Source organism: Xiphias gladius, chromosome 16 (assembly GCF_016859285.1).
Source record: "Xiphias gladius isolate SHS-SW01 ecotype Sanya breed wild chromosome 16, ASM1685928v1, whole genome shotgun sequence".
Lineage (NCBI taxonomy): Eukaryota > Metazoa > Chordata > Actinopteri > Istiophoriformes > Xiphiidae > Xiphias > Xiphias gladius.
Window position 1 is genome coordinate 6,887,544 of NC_053415.1, and position 19,554 is coordinate 6,907,097.

The 19,554-nt window shown below is 40.4% G+C and overlaps 1 protein-coding gene across 8 annotated transcripts in view; it reads right to left on the minus strand.

Moving 5' to 3' along the window:
- Positions 1-373: 373 nt before the first annotated feature.
- The window catches only part of adarb1b (adenosine deaminase RNA specific B1b), a 115,616-nt gene continuing 96,435 nt past the window's right edge, over positions 374-19,554 (minus strand). For 7 of the 8 annotated variants that reach the window (XM_040147841.1, XM_040147840.1, XM_040147836.1 and 4 more), the window contains 8 exons: positions 17,777-18,702; positions 15,032-15,146; positions 13,602-13,770; positions 13,203-13,354; positions 12,318-12,486; positions 7,025-7,206; positions 4,482-4,660; positions 374-3,714 (listed from right to left, as the gene is read on the minus strand). In XM_040147841.1, the coding sequence (XP_040003775.1) occupies positions 3,538-3,714; positions 4,482-4,660; positions 7,025-7,206; positions 12,318-12,486; positions 13,203-13,354; positions 13,602-13,770; positions 15,032-15,146; positions 17,777-18,702 (2,069 nt within the window). In that variant the 3' untranslated portion in view covers positions 374-3,537. Of the gene's footprint in view, positions 3,715-4,481; positions 4,661-7,024; positions 7,207-12,317; positions 12,487-13,202; positions 13,355-13,601; positions 13,771-15,031; positions 15,147-17,776; positions 19,226-19,554 lie in introns of those variants that run through there. The other variant, XM_040147833.1, reaches the window with a different exon arrangement.

Consider the following 19,554-nt stretch of genomic DNA (forward strand, 5'->3'; position numbering starts at 1 on the left):
AGTTCATTTGCTGTTACCTTTACGTTGGATTGGAAAATGACTGGTCACAAAATCAGAGAAAATTTGACCACATTTTGTCCTGATTGGTCTAAATGACCAAAATTGCAGTGTGGTCTTCATTAGGTGCGCACAAAATACAATAAATATATGTGGACAACAGCTAACCGGTGGTTTGATTGTTTGATTGAAGCATCTTAGAATAAACCAGTCATTCTCCAAATTTTCATGATTCTTTGTCCTTCTATATCTATGCCTTATATTATTGTTTCACAGACAGAGACAGAAACACTCAGAGCTTGATAAGAAAGAATGCCAGCCATGTGCAAAAGTAAACTAAGAACTCTTTTATTCTTTTTTGTTCATTTTATATATCTATCTTTAGCAGTTTTATTTTTTTTTTCTACACGAGTCCTTTAAAAGTTTGTCATCATGCTAGGTGCAGCTTCAGTGTTGGTAGTACATGCAAGGTTGTGGTTTTTGTTGGAGGTTTTCACACATTGGACAACCGGAGAGAGGGAGAAACGGGGGAAGAGAGGCTCCGGAGCCCAGCGTGGACAAACACTGAGCGCCGCTGGAGTTGCCAAACGAAACAAACCAAAACAATAAACCCACTACAGACGCAGCTGCAGGGGGTGGGGGGTGGGGTGGGGCACTGACCATCAGTGAGGATTCACAAAAGGTTAAGCAGAAGCAGTACAGTTCTTGCTTTGATAGTTGCCATCCGATCCATAAACGGGGACGGTTATTCATCATGACATCATCAGTTGACATCTTTAGTGCAGTCAAAAGAAAAACAAAACTCTAGAAGCAGGCAGTCTTTAGGGGCAAAATATATATATCATATACATATATATATATATAATATATATATATATATAAAAAAAACAAACCTCAGACAGCTTTTTGGAGAGAGAATATAACAGGAGACAAAGACTGGAGGAGCAAATGGGGAGGGAAACGTCATTCAGACTCCTGTTTGTGATGGGGTGACATTAAAGGAGACATCAGGAGTATTGCTTGTGACTTTGGTCTGGGTCTGTTTGTCAGGGGGCACTGGAACCCACTGTTTTAAACATTTTCACCTTCAAGTCAACTCCGGGAGATTCCCTTTTTCTTCTTCTTCTCTAATACCAACTCATAAAACAACCAAACGTAAGTGAAAAAGGTACATATATGACATCACATGTGCCAGCTGGTGGATGCCACTTTTAGCTGAGGCACCTTACAATGCATATTTTTTATTTGTTTTTAACATGGGTGGCTACAAGCCTGTAATAACCCCGGCAGTGTTAGTGCCATGCTTTATAGTGCCCAGTGAGTCACACAGAACCACTAATACTTAGGAACATTAACATCTTCACTATCCCAACAACAGGGAAAGGTCTAACACAGTTTTCAAGAGAGTGGGATGAATTGATTGTACAGGGAACAGAATTTGTCATTTTTGTCGTCTTCCTTATATACACAAATCTACTACAGTGTACTGCAGCCATAATGATCGCAGGTCACAATATACACGTGGCCACTGACAGCAACAGATGCACTAAAGAAGCCTGACAATTCAATTTCCCCCCGTATTGAAATGCATACACTGGTTTGTACAAATCAAAAAGTACATTGTTCAGTGGATATACAAAAACCAAACAGTAAAGGGTTGATTAAAAAAAAAAAAATGTGTAAGGTATTAGGAAAAAAAATCTTTGTAAGGAAAACACTGAGACAGAAACACACATGGACATCATCATCTTTGGTGGAGATTCCACAGAATATGCTTAAAGACGCCTGAGCACACACATAGATTGCATACACAAACATACATTTCCCACAGCTCGGAACAGGAATTCACTGCGGTTACTTGGAAATTCGTCCTCATTTACACATTTAAAACACAGGGACATTTATGCACTCAGGGTGTACAGGTGTCAAACCAAATCACAAAGGTCTTCTTGAACTATGCAACTAACATGTTTCTGAAGTAGAGAGGAGGACGAAAGTGACATCACATTGTGATACATTTGGTTGCAACCTACTGGTAGAGTTGATCAGATACTGTATTAGCATACAACTTGGAGTCTCTTCATACAGGGACTGCATGGTACTTCACTGCTCCTCTAGGTGTTTCCAGAGAGAATTATGTGGAGGGATTACAACATGATTGCATCGGAAACAATCACTACAGACTGACATAATGTGGCATCTAGTGAATGTAGCTTCGTATATAGTACTGTATTTGGCACTACAGTACATAGACCATGCCTTCTATTAAAAGTTCAACTGATGGCTATCACGGATCCCTTCCAGAAAGTGACATAGTTACAAGATCTGAGAGGTCTGTATATACTATCACTATTTTCTCTATTATAATTCCCTATCCTCAAATGCCCAATCCTAAGAAAAAAAGGAAAACAATACTGTCCCTGTCCCTCCCCCCAAAACAAACAAACAATAAGTCACAAGAAATCTAGAAAACAGAGACGAAGATTCAAAGCTGCCTGTGGAGGAAGATGCTGGCATTCATTCAAAATCATTCACTGATGGATGCACGGAGCTCTCCACCACGCCTTTTTCTGCTCTGCAGGCCTCCCAATTCAGTTCCCATGCAAAGCCATGGCTTAGATCAAGAAAAAAATACAACGTGCAGCACCTCCCAAAGCTTTTCCCAAGACCCAGGCGAGGGGAAGGAGTCAACAAGACCCCTCAGTGTTCAAGTATGAAATGAGAGTGGCATAATATAACTTACAGAAAAAAATGCATGAATGAATGAATAAGACATAAACATTAATCAAAAGTTTACTAAACTGCTGTGTCACCTGGCCTGTACTGTATATTCTGTCCAGTCAGTGAATCAAACAGAGCCACAATATTTTATAACATTTTCATCTTTAATACAGGAGCTAACAACATGTAGTCTCATCTAAGCAACGGACCAAATAACACACATTAAATGTTATAACTATTTTATGTTCTCTTTCTTTTCAGTAACAGATTTACATCCTGAAGATTTATGCATCTTTAAGTTAAAGTTCGTCATAGACGTTAATTTTAGCAAGTATATATATTTTTTAGGTCCATACACACTGGTTTTACTCAACAAAGATCCTGTGTTTCTAGGCTACATTTCACCCTAAACTGGCTACAATCACTGATGAAGAAAACAGACAAAACTGTATAATTTCATCTTCCAACGTGATTTCTCTTCGGGAAAGATAAACAACTGAGTGGTGTAAAAACCGTGGATTCCAGTTTTAAAACAGAAAACAAGTAGATGAAAAAACACCATCCATTAAAAATCAAATAAAAGGAGAAGACAGGGTGAGGCTGAGGTCTTCTGAGGAATGAGAATGAGGAGCTATGGATGTTTTGTGAAACTACGCACGTTTATTTCCCCAAGTACAAAGTGCACGTGCGCGCCGACATATGGGACGGAGGTAAGTGTCTGTGTGGGCTGGCTGTTAATAAGGGGCTCTCTTGCTTTCAGGCCTGGGTCAGGGGGGAAGGAGTGGGGGGTTTAGTAATCCCTTGGTCCCCTTGACTCCCTCAGGAGCTGAGGGTGAACTGGTCTTGCTCAATGGGCTTTTTGACCCAAGCCCCAAGGCCGGCCTTGTGGAAGGCCTTGATGAGCGCCTGCTTAGCCGAGTGGTACTCTGTGGCTGCCTGCTTGGCTTCATGGTAGGAGCTGGGCTTGAGCACCTTGATCCGCAAGATGGAGGACAGCTGAAAGAGAAGGAGGCAAAAAGTAAGTAATGTCACCAGGAGATGAATGAGCCATCATTTCATGATAAAGGAGTCTTGTTGAAGCCAGGTTAAGCTCTGGATGATTTTTCACACATACAGCTCATTACATTGACTGCAGCTCTGTCCTCTCTCTTTCTGTATCTGTGTTTAAAAGGGTTCATGTTCAACCATGACATGAATATAAGACAGTCAGCGTAAAGTGAATCAGCAAGACTGATTCTCCTCACTGTAATTTTACGGTTAGTTTTCCAAGATATTAACTCATAGAAACAGTGTCAATAGTTGATGTTTTAGTTCGTATTTGACCAGTCTGTTCTCTGCAGGTGGTCTGTGAACCAATCATCACGATATAACTGGAATTCAATGGACTGTGTTTGACCTCTACAGTCTCTCAGTGAAGTATTTCAGCTATTTTTCCTCAACATAGCTCTTTAAGGAAGTAAGATTCTAAATTTCAGCTTTGTTTCAGGCCTCTTAATGTGACATGAATCGAATCTGTCATAATCGTAGTGCGGGACGACTGACGTCTTAAGGCTGGCTCACACAGAAGCACTTGCAAATGCTCTAACTGTTATCCAAACACATGATTGATTCAACAAAACCTGACTGGATGATGAACCTGCAAAATGTGGCCGAAACAGCAGAAACAGAAAGGGGCCCACACTGCTGGTGAATAGGGCCGGGAATCAAACTACTTCATGGTATGGAAATGGATGGAAATGCTTCAAAACAACCGATTGCAGTACCTTAGAATGTAGGCGCACCCAACGGCTGTAGAGGGTGTGCTTGCAAAGACGTGAAGCGCGACCCATGTCGTCCTTGCCTGTGGTTGCATTGATCACCTCCAGGGCCTGGTCACCCACCGTCCAGTTCACACTGAAGTTTGGTGCCTTGCCTGGCTGCCTGGCCTCCGCATTACTTATACCTGAAATCAGAAACACCCAGGGTCAAGGTGTGAGCACTCCACCATGCCAAACATGTAAAAAGACTAGACAAATACTGAATCAAATGTTGCCCTTATCAGCACTGTTCTCGTGCAAGAAACTTTTCCCAACATTATGTCAAGAGCCTTAAACATTGAGAGCTTTGAGACGTTTTTTTAAACAGAAAAGGGATTGTGCAGTATTGAGATGATTATCTGCTTTTCCCTTCCTCCAAGGGAAGCGTTGCTGTTTTAGCACGTTTTGTACAGTTTCTGTCACGGACTGGGCATTAACAAAGTTATGGTGGGAGACCGACAGCAACCAAAGCTCCTGCTACCCCACTGCATGGATGTATCAAACAATGGATGAGGTATCCAAACATGGAAGCCTGTTCCTTCCAGTGACAGCTGCCCTTAAAGCTCCAGTATCTTGAAACAGCATTTCTTTCTTTTGGCCTTTAATTTTGTGTTACTCAGTGGAGAGAAACGGTACTATCCACCCAGAGAGTTTGCTCTCTTCCAGCACATTATGGGACTTTGGCCTCTACTGTATCTCGAGCATAAATGGGAGATATATGGATGCCATAAATCCCTTTTGTCTTGCTCTGTGTGTGTGTGTGTGTGTGTGTGTGTGTGTGTGTGTGTGTGTGTGTGTGTGTGTGTGTGTGTGTGTGTGTCTATTAAGCTCCTTGGTTCCATTTGGCAGCACTTGTGGCAGAAGATGATTTAAAGGGGATGAAATCGTCAGTGCTCTAACGCCACGGCCCTTCACCGCTAAAAACTCTCTAAAGCGGAAAAGGTTAATAACCCCTTACTATTATCTCCTTCACTCCCACCATTTAGAGAGCAACCAGAGAGGAGGAGCAGGGGGAATTGCATGACATCCAGGCGCTGTGATATGACGCCTCATGTCACCCCCTAGGATCTAAACATAACGACCACAGTGACACTTCTGCAGTCTGATTCTAACTGTTGGAAGTAGCCGTTGCTCTTTTAGTATGTTTTGTACAGTTTGTGTCACGGACTGGGCATGAACACTGTTGACTCATCATCCACTGTTTATGATTTTTGCACTGACTAGAAGCCTGTTAGGCTAACATTAACGGCTCTGCCCTGCTCTTAATTGTATTTAGGCGATACAACCCCAGCTAACAGTAGTGTTATGTATACCAAACATATCAGTTAGTGAGGATGCTGCCTTTTAGCCTGGGGCATGGAGCTTTAGCCTCAGTCTTTAATAATATCACAAATGCAGCCATTAAGTGCATATTTAGACCCCTTTTACAAGATGCTTTTTTAAAAACGAGTTAGCTGGAAACATTAAAAAGTCAACCTGTAACAGAGTTTAAAACTCCTGGAGCAAACGGTAGCTTAATTAGCTAGCTAGCTACAAATGATAAAATTTGTACCAGCTGTCATTTCAGCAGGCACAATCAACGGTCGCTGGCTAAAAATGAGAACCCTGCTTTTGTCTACTTCTGTCGGAAATTAAGGACCCACTTTTTCAATTGCTAAAAAAAAAATTAATACGAATTTTGCGTGGTAAATCTTTTGTCGTTGTAACTGTAAAGTGCATATGTGCTGTGTGAGAGCAGAGAGCATGACAGGCATACGGGTAGCAACAGAAGCTCAAGGATTCACGATTTTTACTTTAGAAGCCTCCCTTGTTTGTTTTTGTCAATGTCTGTAACAAGTGTAGGGTGAGTAGTATTTGGAAAAAGAGTTGGACACAAAGAGAAATGAAATAAGGCAGAAGAAAAAAAATAACATTTTTCTTAAAAAACAGAGGAAGGAAAGTGGACAAATAAGATGACTAAGAGCTAAATAAGATTAAAAATCAAATGTGGTTTGGGCAAAAAGATTTGGCACAAGTAATATTTCTTGTAGGGAAATTCTGAATGCTTTTGTTTTACAAGGTTTACTGAAGAACCACAAGACTAAAACCGAATGCTTTATCTAAAAATGGACATTCAGAAAAAACAGGCTGGAGTCCTGATCTATATGGCCTTTTTAAAAGGTCAAACCAATGCTGAAAATTTACACAAAATGATGAAGCTATTCAAATTCCTCAGGAGCTAAGTAAATGTCAGCTCTGATCAAACATGAGAAAAGCAATAACTGTCTTCCCGCTGTAGGATGTTTACTGCTTAGGATTACTGTCTTCCTCTTTGCTATTTAGACAGTTGGAGTTTGATTAGCTAGAGCGGATCACTAAGTGATCCGCTCAAAACATGAAAATGTGAACATGGACATGCTATTGCTTCAATTTCTCTTGTTAAGTTAAAATTTCAGCATATAACAGCAGAAATCTCATGTGATTTTTTTTTCTTATTTCCCCATCTACTCCAGATCAAAGCGGACTCTTACCACTGAGTAAAGGCCTGTTGAGAGTGAACTGCTGGGGCAGGTCCTCGATATCTGCGATGCGCTGGTACATGGCCCGGGAGAGGTGGTCAGCGTGGTAAAGGCTGCCAAGGATGATGCTGGAGAAGTAGATTGGCTCCGTGAAGTAGCTCATCAAAGAGCCCTGGATGCCCACCACATTCCACCTGCAGAGGGAAAATGCAGAGAAATTAGATAACTTAGAAGTGGAGCCTATTTGTTGGAAATATGCTGTTTTAAATGCATTTTTGTCGTGACTATTCAATAACTTGTTTAAACACTTTTAACCTAAGAATACACTTCCATTTGGAATAGGTCTAACCTAACTCAACAAGGACGTAGTGTCAGTTATGCAGAAGCTAGTCAAATAGTCCCATCACACCAAACCAAATACCCTGGTTCACATCAGAAGACCTAATTCACATTCATAAATATCAGAAAACAACTAATACACTCAAATAATTTACATGATGTACACCTTGATTCCATAGCAGCTGCCTGCATTAGCTGCCACAATCAGTGAAAAGATTCATTTTCATTCTAGCTGTTATTAGAAAACGTCAATTCCTTCTCTTCTTAACCTTGACAACATGTTTCACAAAAATGCACGTGACTTTCAACAGATAACATGTAGAAATTATTGTGATCAGCCTTAAAACGGTTCTGGAGACTCTGGGGTTTGAGGTAAGAACTGTGTTCTGTACAACAAACATGAAAAGGAGAGGAAATTTCTTAAGCATTGAAAAGTTCAGAGTCTGAATATACAAAAAAATGTGATAATGTGGTATGTGCATACTGTAAGTGGGCACACACAAGAGTATATAACCAGCTAATGCAATCTGACACACAAAATCCTACAGTTGTGTGTCCACTTCAATGTATCAAGTTTCATTTTCCACAAACGTCTGCGTCTTTCTATGCTGTGTCATTAGCCATCTCCCCAGTCATTTTCCCATTGACATGCTCCGTGAAGCATTGTCTTGCCCGACTACCCCAAGGGGGGGGGGGGGGGGGGGACAGAGTGAGAGTGAAGAGAGAAAAAGCAAAAGTTAGAAAAAGATGAATGACCTAAAGGATAAGGTTGGTGTTATTTTATATATTTGTTGTTAATAGATTCCATGAAAAGACCATGAAAAGATCTCTCAAAACCTTCCCTTACCCTGTATGTGGCAGTCAGCCTTAAGCCCATTCAATCCTAAACTTATTATTTCAGGAGAATAATTTCCTAAAACAGCTGGGCACTATACTTTTCAGCAAACATTACTCAAACTGGAGAAAATAATGCATTTGTTAGAGACTGTTTTCTGCAGCAGATGAATACACATTTTGGTGTATTAGTAAGCATTTTCAGCAGCAGGATGGTGTATGTGGGATTGCCTCGAGAAATTACCGTGCCCATGTTCATTGTAATGAAGAACATGTCATCCAGTGCAAAGGTGTGTCTAATTGAGGTGTTTTTAATAGTTTTAGACAGCAATAGTTTTAATAGTAATAGTTTTATAGTTTTAGACAGCGATGGAGTGATGGCATAGGTACCACTAGTTAGTAGGATCGATAAATTTTTGGATTTGCTGATATTAAAGGTCCCATATTTTACATTTTCTGTTTGTTTGTTTTTTTGAAATTTTGATATCCATAAGAAGATACTGTATAATTGTGGTTTTAAGTGACACCTAGAATTACCGCATACTGTTGTATGCCTCCGCCAACCAGTGAACTTGCAATTTACATCCATGTATGTCCAGACTCACATAATTTACGTAGTGAAGACTTTGAAGGAATTTGATAAAAGGTATTAAGTGTATCTTACCATAATTAGGGTATAAATTCTTGAGTTATGGCCAAAAACCTGTTTTGTAAGGTCACAGTGACCTTGGCCTTTGACCTTTGATAACCAAATTCTAATTCCTTCCTCCTCTCTCATGCTTCTCTCTGGAGCTCTAGCAAGAACCGGGGCGTTTTGTCTCTGTCTCATTAATATTAATGAGCCTCTCCTCTGACAGACTGACTGTTTTCTAAGTGACCAATGGCCAGGCCAAACACTGATTGTAGCCTGCTGTAGCTTGGTAAAACTCACCGGTAAATGCAAACGGCAATGGCCACCGCTGAGGTAAATATCATCCGACCTTACATGTTTGATCTTGGGTCAGACTCGAAGCGGAGACGGCAGGAGACAACCAACCAACTAACTCCTCAAACACGCTTACAGCAGGATGTTTCAGATTGGTAATTTTAGGTTTTTGTCAGATTTTTTAGCAAGTTTTTGTAGGAGAGTAACTCAACAGAGTACGTTGTAACGAGTTTATGTAGCGATAGCCTTAGTTATTATACACTTAATTTGATGCAATTAAACTTGCTTTAAAATGGGTAGCAACCGTAACACTGATCGCAATAAGTCCACAACTTTGTAGCTACGTAACTAGTGCTCTCCTGTTGTAGTCGTAACTTAGCCACTGGTCTCTCACATCACTATCCTTGGGAAGGCTGTATGATAGTATATTTGCTTCCTGACATCCAATGATTGTGCAGCGTTTCCTCAACATTTTTCAGTCTTGTAGCTTGCTAGCTCAGCTATGGAATGAACGCTTGGCATGGTGTTGTTAATAAAGTTAAAACGACAACAAAAACCACAAAAAAAAAAAAAAAAAAGGTTGGATGGTGGGTTCCGAGGGGCCGTTCTAGGGGCATGGCTGAGTGCAGTTACTGTATAGCTGTGACATAAAAAACCTTACAAAAGTCCTGATGGCTCTTTTAAAGAAACAGTTTCTACAGTTTTTTTATAATCAGAAAGGCATTTAAATCTCACTCTCTACAAAATTGGACCTTTAAGAAACATATATTGCTTTCACTTGAAGCAGACTGTTTGTGAGTGTGAGAAATTACCAAAATGGACCCAGAACAATGAGGAATATGCAAGCATACTGTACGACCGCAGGCTACGAAGAGGGTCCATTGTTTCCATATGCAATATTCTCTGTGTGTCTGTGGGTGAGAAAGTGCGTGATATTTTGTGTCAAACTGAAGGAAGGCAAAATGAAATCTGAATTCATAGCTGCGAGCAGTAAAGCACACACTGAGCACAGTCAAACAGCTTCATAATATTTTGGGCCATGCACAAACTGCAGTAACACAAACACACACTCGCACATTTTTTCATCACAACGGGGTTACAGAAACATCTGAAAAGTCTTTGAAGGACACACACAATATATTAAAGAACCAGAGACAAGCAAGCACACACATTTTGAGTTATGTTTTCAGAGGCATTCAATTTCATTCCCGTCAAACATCTCTGTATTTCTTTGTTGTTATTTTATTCAATATCATGCTCTGTGCATCTACACACATATACAGCGCACGCACGCACGCACGCATGCACACACAAACATGAGAACAAGTTAAGAACAATTCAGAAGGCCCCCGTGATCCGCAGAAAAAATGACAAGAGAAAACAGGACAAACAAAGAGAAATAACCATAAGAGCGTTTCCTGTTTGCTCATTCAATTAGCTAGGAACAATGGACATGAAGCAGAGAACTGCTTGTTCTTGCTGAAGATGTGGAGCCGAGCATCCAATCAAAGGAAAATGAGAAGAGAGAAAACAATGCGTAAGGAGGGAACACTGAGGGTGTCCAAGTCAGTTGAATTAAATAGCAGCCTACAATCACTGGCACAGGAACAGAGGCAGGTGGGCAAGAGATTTCTGACCTGGCTAACAGCTGTGTCATGACAAGGTGTGACTGAGAAGCCTTGCATAATATTTTCTCACAGTGGAATAGAGATACTGAGACTAACAATTTAATTTTCTGATGCTATGTATCAACTCTGAATTGTAAATGGCGTCAACTTGAAAATATTTTATAATTTTGCTTGTTATCTGGTAAAATCTGGCCAGAAAACACCCACATAACTCATGTGCGGTCTCCAACCTATTTTGCCCTCTCCTAACTTGGATCGCTCCATTTTGGACAACCACACAAAATCGGAATCACTAGTACTAGTACTGACACGCTGAAAGGGCAAAACTTCTCAAACAGTGCATACCGCTACACAGTAGACATGTCCCTCATCAAATACAATCTCAGCATTCAATCACTCTGTGCATTGAGGCAAGGTATTACGATCGAGGAGGAAGAAGAGAAGGAGAAGGAAAGCGGCTTGTGAGAAGAGTTATGGAGAAATTTTGTCGTTCATCACAAGGGAGGCATAGTGTTGCCTTGAACATGGACAGAGACTAAAGGTGCTATGATCTGCCTGCAAAAATGGCCCCAGGGACAGAGGATCCATCAATTCAGCTGTCCCTTATAGTCCCTGAGGAAAATTATGGACTTGAAACGACAAAGCGAGGAAATAATGCAATTCATTGCAGTATGAGTAAGTAAACCTCATGAAGATTATCATGAAACATGGCAAGTTATGGCTTAAGTTTGAAGTTCAGGGTTGCTGCAGTCTTCACCGAATTATATTCTATATAAGACTTTTTTAAGACCTATCTAATACCACATAGAATGCAATTTAATACCTATTTCCTGGTTATAATGGTTAAACAATGACAGAAAACCAGCTGGCAATAAAATGAATGTAATTTATAAAGTACATTAATTTATTAGCATTGACATTTTTGTCAGCATTTCCCAGCTAATAGTTTCTAGTAATACAGTTTATCAGGTTGTGTGACCTGGCCCCCGATAAGCATCAGAAAGCCAACGGAAAAATTTGCTGAAATTGCCACACCAAGCTTCCTAGTTACTGTGGGTAGCAGTAACTATATTAAGAATAAAAGTAACTGTCTGCTAATGTTACAGCAGGGAAGAAAAAATATTCTAAACCTTTGACTGACTTTTGATATCTTCAAAAGCATTTTCTTTCTTTTCTTTTCCTTTTTTTTTTTTTGAGGGAACAGAATTTTACTTGTTAATACTTTTCCAGACCTGAAGATACCCCGGAGTTACACCATGGGAACTGAACGTATTAAGTTGTTGCCTGTGAAGCAAAATGTACATTTTGCTTGAAGAAACAGTTTGACATTAGCTAAGCTAACAGGCTTCATGTTGAGCAAACAGACAGACAGGCAGTGGTATTGTTCTTCTCATCTAACTCTTGGCAAGAAAGCAAATGTATGTTCAGAATTCCTTTAATGATTTTTTGTGAAATGAGAAACAATAAAAAAACCAAAGCAACAAAAAAGCTGCTAGTTATAACTGAATTTAACTATGATATAAATCATAAACAGTGTCGGCAGTATTACAAGTAAGGGCTATAATCTGAATCAAATTACCTTGCGATCTTGTCACTGCACGACATTGTGAGTAACCTCTCTCCTTGCAGCACTCCATCCCAGGTCTGGATGGTGTTGCTGGACCTCACAGGGATGGTGCCTTCCCCTGACTCAATTTTGGTCCTTAGCTGGCCCCGTGCTTTCCGGTTTGGATGTCTGTCTCCTTGGTCTGATTGAGACAGCACGGGAACAGAGAAATAAGAAAGACATACACATAAAAACACAAAAGTTTAGAGGAGATTGCTGACTAGCTCCCTGTGTTCAGACAACCATGTCAGATGATTGGTTTATAAAACTGTTTAACATATGGTAGTAAAGGACACCTCCCTATCAATATGAAAAAATATCTACTAAAATCTCTCTCTTTAACATTAGGAAACAGAGAATCCAAGAAAACAAAACAAAAAATAGCTCCCTCACAAGCATGACCTATTCATTTTTATTTTGTTATCAATGTTTTCCGCTGTTTCACCAGCAGGCACCATCTATTCAGTGGCTAATTGAATGTGGCTGTTTTCTATTCAGTCTGCCATGTGTAACAGAAAACACTGACAAGAGTAAGAGGGAAGTTAATCAGACAGACAGTGTGGGTGGGCTGGGCGGGAGAAAGACTGATAGAGACAGACAGAATGACAAAAAGCTGTAATTACTAGAGCCTAGTTTAAATGTGTCTGTAACGTGTATTTGGACATTGGAGTAAAATTCTAATTAAATAAAACCCAGCACAAGAGGAAAATCTACAAAATTAATTAAATAAAACAAACCGTTGTTGAAACAGAATTCTGAACTATGACAAGCCCAAATTAAAAACACGGTGGCTGAGCTGAGGAGGAGAGATGAGGCTGGTGTGAGGCAGCGTATGGATGCTCTGGGATCATTGCATACCTTCCACTCCGGCCTCGTGTGGGGAGAAGATCCTGGCGTCTCCGCAGGGCGAGGTGCTGATGTAGAGGTGGAACTGAACGTTGTCCTTTAACCTGTAGCCTCCCTTGTCACAGTGCACAAATATCGACTTCAAATGGTCCTCCTTGCTGTTGCTATGGTGACAGACAAATGGCAGTTTCAATACGGGGCTGAAAAACCGCAATAAACCTATATTTACATTGGTTTCCATTGTAGCTCATTTACCTGGACATAAAACTAATTAAATTAGCTACAGCGAAGAGCAGTGTAAACAGATATATCTAGGTTATCAATACAAGCAACTGCCCAACACAACATAACACAACAAGCAAAACACAGGTACTGTGCTTTTAGACAACACATTTTACACTGTCTACTGACCTGAGGAAGAACTCCAGCTGAGTGTAGAGGTACCTGATGAGCGAGCGTCGGGCGATTATCTCAGCGTGGCAGTCATTGAGTGCCAGGCCGCGGTCACTCATGTACTCACCGTTGATGCATTTGGTTCCTGTGGAGACACAAATGACCTGTGCTTCCTTCACATCTGTCCCTGTTGGGGGAAAAGAAAATAAAGACGTATTAGTCAACGGATGCAAACCTTCAAAGTACATCCTGTACATGTGGGCTAAATTGTGCTTTTATGCCCTTGAGAGGTCAGACTGCAATAATTTGCAACCTGGTTGGAAAGTTGTTAATGTAGCAAACACGTAACGACCTTAAAGTTGATAAAAGCGAAGGAAGGAGGGCAATACCGTATCTGGCTTTTTAGCTGTTAAATGCTCTACCATGTTCACTAGCTAGCTGCTAAGTGTGTCTGTTTGCTGTTTGGTGCTGAGCAGGTAGCGTAATGGGTTTTTAAGAGCTTTTTCACTAAAAACAGCTGCCTGCTGTGGCTGACAACAACGTGAGAGCGGTGAGAGTGAACCAAAACTGTACAGCTGCAAGCTGAAAAGCCAAACAATGAGTTTTAAAGTTCTGTCATGCTGAGGGGGGCTGCAGATTCAGGTGATAATTCTCTCTAGGTTCATCAATACAAATGACCCGTTTTACACTGACCCGCTGTTTTCACATTGTCATTTGATACACTGTTATTATAGAAATATCCATTACAGCCGCTTTAATTAAAAGTAGCAATGCCACAATTTAAAAATACTGTGTTGTAAGTAAGTCTTCTATTAAACAATACTGAAGTAATAGTACACAAATATTATCAGCAAAATGCATTAAAAGTGACAAAGTTAAAGATCTAAATGCAGTGTAATGTTCCCCGTGAGTGTTAGACTGCTTTATATTTTATTATTAGATTGTTAATACCAATGCATTAATGGATGAGTGGCATTTTACTGTCTAGTTAGTAGAGATGAAGTTAATTTGATCTATTTTATATACTGGCAGGTAGTTTATTGAATGTATCGTATTTGTTAAGCTCATCATATGATTTGCATGTAAAATTTTAAATTAGTGTAGTGGAGCAGTAAGATAAAATGGTAATAGTAAAATAGTAAAGTATCTCAAATTTACACTTAACTACAGCACTAGAGTAGATGTACTTGCATTTCACCACAAATGACAGGACTGAAAACACAACTTGAAGTGTTTAACTCATAAATGAGTTTTTGTATAACTGCAAAATATGTAAAATATGTATATATATACCGCACATTACTGAGGACAGATTATTAGACTGATACTTAACTGTGAATATTGTCATCTGCTTTCAGGGCTTGCAACCTGAAACACTCAAAAACCGACTGTCAGTGCTGTATTTTCTAAACATAAACGCACCAACCATATCCTCCCCTGAAATCTACCTGTTGTCATGACGACCCCTGCTAGGACTTTCCGTCGCGCATGGGGGGAGGTGAAGTTGTCTGTCAGCTCACTGAACTTATCCACCACCAGGCGGGAGACGGCATCAGCCAGAACCTGGAATCACATACACACAGACAGACGCAAATGCAGACACACACCGGGAGGACACAAACACGCAGCCACACAAAAACAAGCTTGTGTCAGATATGTCAGCTTACAAAGCGCATCTGATGTTATCCTCCCCTAGAGCACAATGTACCTGTCACAGTGTTTGCACTCAGCTCCAAACAAGAGTCAGAGTGTTGAATTGGCAACAAGTAAAACTGGGTTGACCCCCTGAGGTATACCTAACTGTCTTTCAACCAACTCTGTTTGAGTTCTGGCATGACAGTTATAAGTTACCATCTCCCCCCTGACAGTGAATCACAAAAAGCAACAATCAAACAAGTAAACCTAAACAACAGATATGAACAAAGGGTTTGTCAATTTTTCACATAATTTAAAATCACAGTCCAAACTCTCGGGGAACCTAAACTGAACTTCACACATCTTTTGTTCTTGGACAGCCAGCTCTTGCTGGCTCTTTATCCATTGCTAATGTGATGGAAAATGACGACAACCAAGAGGAGAGATGACGGCTGGATGACCACAAATTAAAGAGATTAGTCCAATATTACTTCCCTGCTACTTTGCAGTCACCCACTCGTAACCAAATCATTTGACTTTTGAATGCCAAGGTCGTCTATGGTGTAGAAATGACTGTTAATATCTAGGGGTGCAAATAAGTGACAGAACAGATTGCTTACTTTTGGACAAAAAACTCATACTTTATGTCCAAAAAAATGAATGAATAACAGAATACTTATTTTCCTCATTGCATTCCTAGGTATTTATGAAACTATACAAGTATTTTGATGGATTTTATGTTTTGAACATTCACAAAACCAACATAAACTATAAAACACAAAACTAAAGTGAGCAAGTTTTTTGCAACCACGCTGGAATTCAACCATTTTTCCCCATTAGCGCCTTTCCAGATGGAAACAGGCTGTAGAAATTAAACACCAAGCGACAGAGGATTAATACAGAAATTAGCAGTGTCGCTATAGTTAAAATGGGGTTCTTGGCGAATAAATCAGATGAAAAGTGGGGAGAGTGTGTAAAAAAAGGAAAAAAAGCCTTTGAGGAGGGGACTGTGGACAGACTGTCGTGCTGATTAGCTGTGCTGACTGTGTTATCTCTCCTCACACACTGACATGGCTCTGTCAGTTACTAGTATAGCGGCATCTAAAGCGACCACCAGCCTTTAGTCTCTGCAAAGCTGATGTGAATAAGATTTTAATGATAACCTACTAGATTAACAGACTTTGACAGGTGGAGCCGTTTGGAGTGGACCTCTTTGCAACTCAAAAGACAGGTCCAGAGGAATTAGTTCCTGTTAAGTTCGGACACATATTCCATCAGGGCTTACTATGACGACATAGAAAAAGCCATAACTTTGGAAGCATTATTCATTAGGGAGAAGGGTGTAATTCATCCGATGCTTGTGCCTTACCAAGAAGAAAAATGAACGAGACTTCAGGAGAAGCAAGATACTGGCGTCTTGATTATCTGCACGACAATGATTATTTGGATCCAGTGTTTAGTGTCTAAAAATGTTATCTTTAAGAGCTTTAAAGCTTCGCCCACCTGAAAAACCTGTCTCATTCTTTGTGATTTCATCTTCTGTCACTCTTGACTCTTAAATTTTAACTAGTCTTTCAAGTCTAGTGATGATTGACAGGGTCAAGTCAATGTTCCATTGGCTGCTTTTATAAAGACAGAATTTGATATTGGCAATGATGTGTTTGATATGTCTCTGCATTTTTCTCAAAAGCAAGGTGATAAAGAACAGTAGATCTGGGATCTGCTGTTACTCCCCGAGATAAAAAATCTTTGACAGTTACTGCTTGTTATAAACATTGAAATGGCGGGTTTCAATGTTCCTTCAAAACTGGGGTTATCTAAATGTATCCAATAATGACTACTGAAATATCTTCGATGAGGCTGGCATTGTAACTACAAATTCATTGACCAAAGCATATTAGTCATCACTTTTTAACGCACGCATAAATTAAATACTCTATAACACAAGAGTACTGCATGTGTGTAGTGTGTACTGTATGCATTACAGAACAGTCCTACTTAGCTGTCCTTCAAGATAACAATGGTTGTATAGCCCCTGACCTAAAATGTTTCAGAGCTGTGATGCAAAGGGAAAAGTAAGACTGTGTGCACTTTTGTTTTTAATAATAAGGGTATTCTAACAAGTTAAGTCCTTTTCAACTATGGCAAACAGAATTGTGTCATGAAGAGCTTACAGGCATGATTCATTCTCGAAACCTGGATACATACACATGGTAACAACCCTTTAAATTTAGGTTTCTTTGGCTTATTGAATTGAGGGGAACAATGTGGTCTTTCAAAATAATTCATATCTTTACAGCCTGCAAAACCTTGACCCTGCTCGGTTAACCTGAAAACATAATGACTTTACAATAGAAAATGTAAATACTGAGCCAAAGCTTGATATAAGGTTGACCTTTTTCAATGCACTGTGACTGAAGAAAGCATACAGTATAGGTGACGCCTCTTGCAGTCCGAATTGCTGATCATCTTGGTAGAAATAAATTAAATAGTTGAGTTTATGTTTTGATCAGATTCTTTACAGGTATGAAAATCTATTAAAAAAAGCAACATCTTACCTGGGGTAGGTGAAGCTGCAATCCCTCCCTCGGAATGGGTTGCCGGGATGGTGTCTGGTCTAGCTGCATGTTGAAGAGAGCGGAGAGGGCGGCTTGTGCTGCCCGGGCTTTAGCCAGCTTCTTGTTGCGCCCTGAGCCTTCAAACGTCTGTGCATCCACTGTTACTGACATCACAAAATTCTTGGCATGACTCTCCCCGCTCTCTGAGACAAAGTCATATTTGAGGCCTGGCCTGAGCTCATTGAGGATCATGACTGGGTTTTTGCCACTGGAGGGCGAGTTGAATGCCAATGGAGGGGGCAATGGGGCCTGGACAAGGTTGCTGCCAGGTGGTGTGGGCAGTGGGTACTCTCCTAGTGAGTTTAAGGAGCTGCTACCATTGGAGCCTAGATAGAAGGACTCTTCAGGTGCGGCTGGTGTCTCAAAGCCGTTGAAGAGCATATCTGGGAAGTCAGCTTGGTCAGATGTAAAGTCTGTGTTCACCGTCAGTGTTCGACCCATGGCCAGGTGTGCCTCAGAGGCATTGGGGAACTGGACGAAGGAACGCAGTGCTTTCTCAGCTGCATTCAGTTTAGCCTTCTTCTTTGTTGGGCCCATGCCCTCAAACATCTGTCCATTGACCTCCACAGTCATGACAAAAACTGGTGCATGGACTGGTCCTGTCTGAGACAACAATTTGTACTGTAGACCCGGTTTGATTTCGTTCAGCTGCATCAGAGCATTTTTGGGCAAGACTGGCCCTGGTGTTTTCTTGCGCTTCTTGGCACGGAACTTGGAGTGTGTGTGACCACTGTTTCCCTCCTCTAGGGGGCGCTTTCGACTGCCCAGGCCGCTTCCATTGGGGAGCTGTTCAGCCACTCCCAGCCCATCTTTGCAGGACACGTTGTCCAGATTTCGGTTTTCCTTAACGTCGGTGCTGCTCGAACCTGCGGTGCCCAGAAAGAGTAACTTACAACGCCTTCGTTGCAGGATCTTGTAAATGCAAAATTTATAGATTCCTTTATCACTCTTTGGAACTGAACCAGTGATTTGTGTTCCTTCATTATAGCAAGATGAATCTGCTTTTAATTTCATTGAAAATCTTAACCTAAAGTCTACTAATATTACTGCAAATAGTAGAACATCATCAATACATCTATTGTTCTTAAAGCGATGGTGTAATCTCAGAAGTATACCTTTTCCAAAGTTAAAAGCACTATTGAAAAAAGTTTTGGTAAAATGGTTTTTAATTTTGAAATTAAACTCTTGATATATCTTCATAATTAAAATTGTAATTATGTAGGCCTATTATTCTAATAGTCAGGGTAAAGTGGTAAAAATATATTTTCAACTATTACAGCTACTGCACACTTTTCAGGTTGTACAGTTTATATTGGTCTCAAACACAAATGCACACAAATACGATCACACATATCAACACGCAATGTAGACACACACACACACACACACACACACACACACACACACACACACACACACACACACACACACACACACACACACACACACACACACACACCCGAGTTTTTCCTTGGCCACACTATCAATTTTTAATCTCTTGAGTGCCTTTGTAAATTAAGAACATTTTAAGTGTTCAGTTTTACACTGCAGGTTCAAAATATACTGTACTGGGGAACACATATCACTGAATCCAGTTAGCAAAGTGGATGGAATATTGGCAAAAATTTTCATTTATAACATCCTTCAGCAAAGGCTTGATAGGTTACTCCTTGCGGTACTCAGGAGAAAGAGAGGCCGCAGTGTGCATGAGTGGGATT